The sequence below is a fragment of the Pantherophis guttatus genome, chromosome 1 (assembly GCF_059756535.1).
Source record: "Pantherophis guttatus breed Tessera chromosome 1, ASM5975653v1, whole genome shotgun sequence".
Lineage (NCBI taxonomy): Eukaryota > Metazoa > Chordata > Lepidosauria > Squamata > Colubridae > Pantherophis > Pantherophis guttatus.
Window position 1 is genome coordinate 105,354,016 of NC_142063.1, and position 4,436 is coordinate 105,358,451.

A 4,436-nucleotide genomic window follows, 5' to 3' on the forward strand; every position below is an offset into this window, starting at 1 on the left:
ACACAGTTATTGAGAAAAAATGATGTCCCAAAGCTGCTTTTTACAAAAGGCAATTGGACTTTTTTGTTTTTTTCCTTTGAGAATGTTTCACTTTTCATCTGAAAAGCTTCTTCAGTTCTGAACTGAAAAAGATTCTTGGATAAGAAGCGAAACATTTTCAAAGGGAAAAAACAAGAAAGTCCAGTTGCCTTTTGGAAAAAGCAAATTTGAAACAACCATGACTTGGATGATTGAGAATCTCCATAGACATTAAGAATATTTAATCACTGTTATTTATATATATATATTTGGACATTGTAAAGCTTTAAATTCAAATTGTTTAAATTTTACCATAGAATTAATTCTATACAAAAGAATAATGTTATAAAACAAATTACCTTATTACTTGTTTTACTTTTTCCTCTCCTTCTATAGGTTACTGTTCAAGGAGAAACTCTTTGTTTGAGTGGATTTTCAGGCTTGGATGTCCCACCACCTGGTGGGCCCCTTTGGATTCTTGGTGATGTTTTCATTGGACCCTATTACACAGTATTTGATCGAGATAATGACTCCGTTGGTTTTGCAAAGTGTGCTGGCAAGGTGTAAAAGCAATTAGTAATTGCCTTCCACAGTCTCAATACAAAGGCACTCCTAAGCACATCGTGCTTTGCTTTTATATTGTGACTGATTGCATTCAGAACAAAATCAAGAAAGTAGAAATGAGAGGAAATGTTTTTAAATTAAAAAAATGACTACTGATCTTCCCAAATTTATTTGTCATCTTTCTGATAGCATACCATATAAAGACTCTAATAAAATTACCAATTTTGGGAAGTCCTAATATTGTATGCACCCTTCAGATTTCTGGTTCTTTGAAGCATGATCCTTTCATATGTTTTTGAGCATAAGTTTTTTGTATAAGCAACTTTGTTTTTTGCTCACTCCCCCCCAAATTATCTATGCTTTTGGATACAATTTCCTAGCAACTCTCCCTTCATATATGTATATATGCATATATAGATCTTATATGTATGTATATTGCAGTTGAAAAATTGAAAAATTCTTAATAGTTAAGGTCACCACTAAAATTGCATGTGATTCTCTATTTGCACAGTTGAATATAAATATATATATATATATACCAGTTGCATCTCTGTCATCAACGAAGTGTGGAATATGGCAGAGCGGTTCTGAATTAACACATTTTATATAACATGGTTATGGTTAGTAATGAATACTTCGGAAATAACCATTGTAATGGGAAAGGTAAAAGGTAAAGTGAAAGTAAAGATAAATGTTAAATGGCCATTTAGCCTAAGTTTCCCCAACTCAGGTAGTATGACCTGTTTATGAATATTTTGCTCTTCAGTTTTCCAAACCTTTTGTAATTCCTGGTTTCTTTTTGAGATATGAGAACAGAGTTATCTGACTTTTCCCAAAAAGTATTTCACATAAAAGTTTGAGACATTTTGGCTCAATTTATGAGACATTTTGACTCGTTAGTTTTGAAGAAGTTTTTAATCTTTATTATTAAAGTATGCAGTACAAGTTTTATTTAGAGAGGTTGACTCTACTATTGCATTCTGTTGTGAAGAAAAATATTGTAAGCAACTCAGAAAAATATGTTTGACTCTGAGAAATTTAATCTGGGGATTGAAATTCTGTGAATACCTCTATATATCTAAATTCTTTTTGCATAGATTTCTATATCAGGTGTTTCAGAAAAGGAGTAGTTTCTCCACTGGGTTTTGTTTTGAGCCTAAGAAGTCATATGATCAACTATTGTAGAGTGAATGAGACTTGATAGATTACAGAGTTGGGCCGTTGTTAATGCTAGGCTAGCATTTGAAATGTTTCATAATACTTGAGCCCAATCCCAAGGCTATGAGAAACTATGGACAATGGAACAAGAGATTAAGATTAAAACAGGTTTGTTTCAGGTAAAGCCAATGGCACCCTGATTTTGTATAAGGGTCTTAAAAATTCTTAAAGATTTGTGCAAGTATGGGATTGAGTGACACCTCCGTAGTAAAATATATCAGACACTCAAAACTGATCAGCACTGATTGATAGACTGGCAGTGTTACACATTGCATCTTAATGTTGGATGTGTAAAAGTCTCTCCACCGCCATTACCAAAATTTGGACCATACAGATTATGATATTGGAAGTCTAAGCCATTGTCTCGAGTAGAAGAAAGCTGTTGTATAGCAGATCCCACATTCTCGAGAAGAATAAAGTCCACCACATCTTACTGGAAATCGTCTTAGTAAATTTGACATGCAGATCGCACTGCTGAATTAGTAGTTCTCTGTCATTCCCCTGGTGGCTTGGAGCATTCTCTTGCTTGTTTTCTCTAATTTGTGAAATGCTATTATGTTCTTGACTGTTCAAAAGATACAATCTGTTTCATAGCTGTTCTCTTTTCAACTAGTAATCAAATAAATTAAAAATAAAGTTTCCATTGCCACATACTATCATGTCATTCTTTAAAAAGTAGTCTGAAGAAAGTTTAAAGGGAATACATGATTTGGTGGGAACACTGACCTGATTGATACTATATGTCATACCAAAGTAATATTGTATATACTCTGTTGTTGTTTTATCATGACATATAAACCCTTTCCCAGAAAAAAAAATGAAACAAAGATTTGTTTTATGAAACCTGTTTATGCTAAGCTCGTTTTATTGCAGTGAACTCAGAATTCTGATTTAATTTTTTTTTCCTGATTTGACTTTTTTTGGGGGGGGGATACTGGGAGAAACAAAGGTAAAAAAACGATGAATTGACTGAACAAGCCACAATTACTTTTATTACAGACTATTGACTTTCTCAAACCATGATTGGATTGTGCAGCTGAGTCCTAAGCATCAACGTAATCTTAAGCATTTTTAAATGACAGTCCTACTAATAAAAGGAAGGTTAAATAGGTAATTTGGATGTGGAGAAATGAAAGGAGCAAAATTCATTCTTAACCAGTTAAGACATTTGCCCAATATGGGAAGTCTGATTACAATAAACTTTTATTAATGTCTTTGTGATTTAGTGTCTTGTGTGATCCCAACCACTTTATGTGTCACCAAAATCTGCAAGACTCCTGGAAGTTCATATCAGGAAAATAATATAAACCAAGCAGGATTTAAGAAAATAAATCATTTTGCTTTGACTGCAGATTTTTCTTCCTATCCACATCTATGAATCTCCTATTGCATTCCAGAAACACTATTTCGACCATTTCATTTTCTATTTAATTACAAAAATATCAAATTGATGGTTTATTAAAATGCAATATATTGCACTTCTATTACAAATAACAATATTTTGAAACTGACATTACTCTCCAATTGTTCAAAAGTCAATTTTTTTATGAATATTAGATGAAAAACTAATTGAACAGATTCAAAATTACCTTTATAAGCAAGAACATTTTTGTTTCATCACCTGGTGAATATATTTTACTGTTTAAGAAACTCTTTATATATTATTAGTGTATTGTGATGAGAAAATAAAATGCAATTTAAATATGTCTAGATTATTCTACTTATGTATAGTGGTAGCTACCTCCCTACTTATTATAACATGGTATTTTTTTTCTACAAACTTTTCTAAAAGCTACAATCTAACAATTTAGGAACTGAAATAAGATTATGCCCTCTGGGCAGCCAGACTTAAAATATTGAGGGAAGAGCTCTTTGGTTTTGTTGTAGATACCTTTTCATATGCCAACTAGAGACTCCCCTTGCTATAGTAATACACATCTGCTGAAATCATCTGCAGGGCCTACCTACTACTTGTTTTCCTAGTTCCTGCTGATCAGAGCATGTTTCATTATTTATCAAGAGAGTGGAGTGCAAAGACAGCCTGTTGAATCCAATGTATCTGGCAACATTTATTAGAGAACTCATGGAGGTCACCTTTGCCTAAACTTTCAAGTTCTTCAGAACTTATTTTCATCCAAGGCAATAAAGAAGACAACACAATAAAAGTGTAAACAACGGAGGGGAGCTGTCGATAGTCAAGCTTATGGCTGCATATGCGTGCGCGCTGACACAGCCTGGAGCCAATATTGATCCGATTCCTATCCGGGGCCCCTGACCAGAGCACGACGAGCGCTTCTAGTTCTTTCCCTTCGACGCCCTGTTGTTCTCTCCCGACCTCACTTCGAGTTTCTTCTTCCCACGCTCCTCCCCAAACCCCTCACTAAAGAGGTCCGGAATGACGGTCGGGAGCGGCTAATCCTTTTTCAGTGTTACTAAGCCACGCGTGGCGTATGAGATGAGGGCAAGCCTCAGGATGACCTCCATCGCTTTTCAAAGCCCTCTTAAAATCGACGCCAAAAAAGCCTGCGCTGTCACATGGCAGGTGCGGGAGGGTTGCGTTTCCATCTGGTAGTTTGGAGGGGGAGGACTTGACAACTGTGGAATCTCCCTCCCACCCCAAAAAAAAAAAAAAAACC

General features: G+C 34.9%; 1 protein-coding gene across 1 annotated transcript in view; it reads left to right on the forward strand.

Annotated features, from left to right (window-relative positions):
- CTSD (cathepsin D) overlaps positions 1-2,449 on the forward strand; it is a 37,010-nt gene extending 34,561 nt beyond the window's left edge. The window contains exon 9 of the mRNA XM_034416864.3: positions 415-2,449. Coding sequence (XP_034272755.1) covers positions 415-585 — 171 coding nt within the window. The 3' untranslated portion in view covers positions 586-2,449. The remainder of the gene's footprint in view (positions 1-414) is intronic.
- Positions 2,450-4,436: the final 1,987 nt, after the last annotated feature.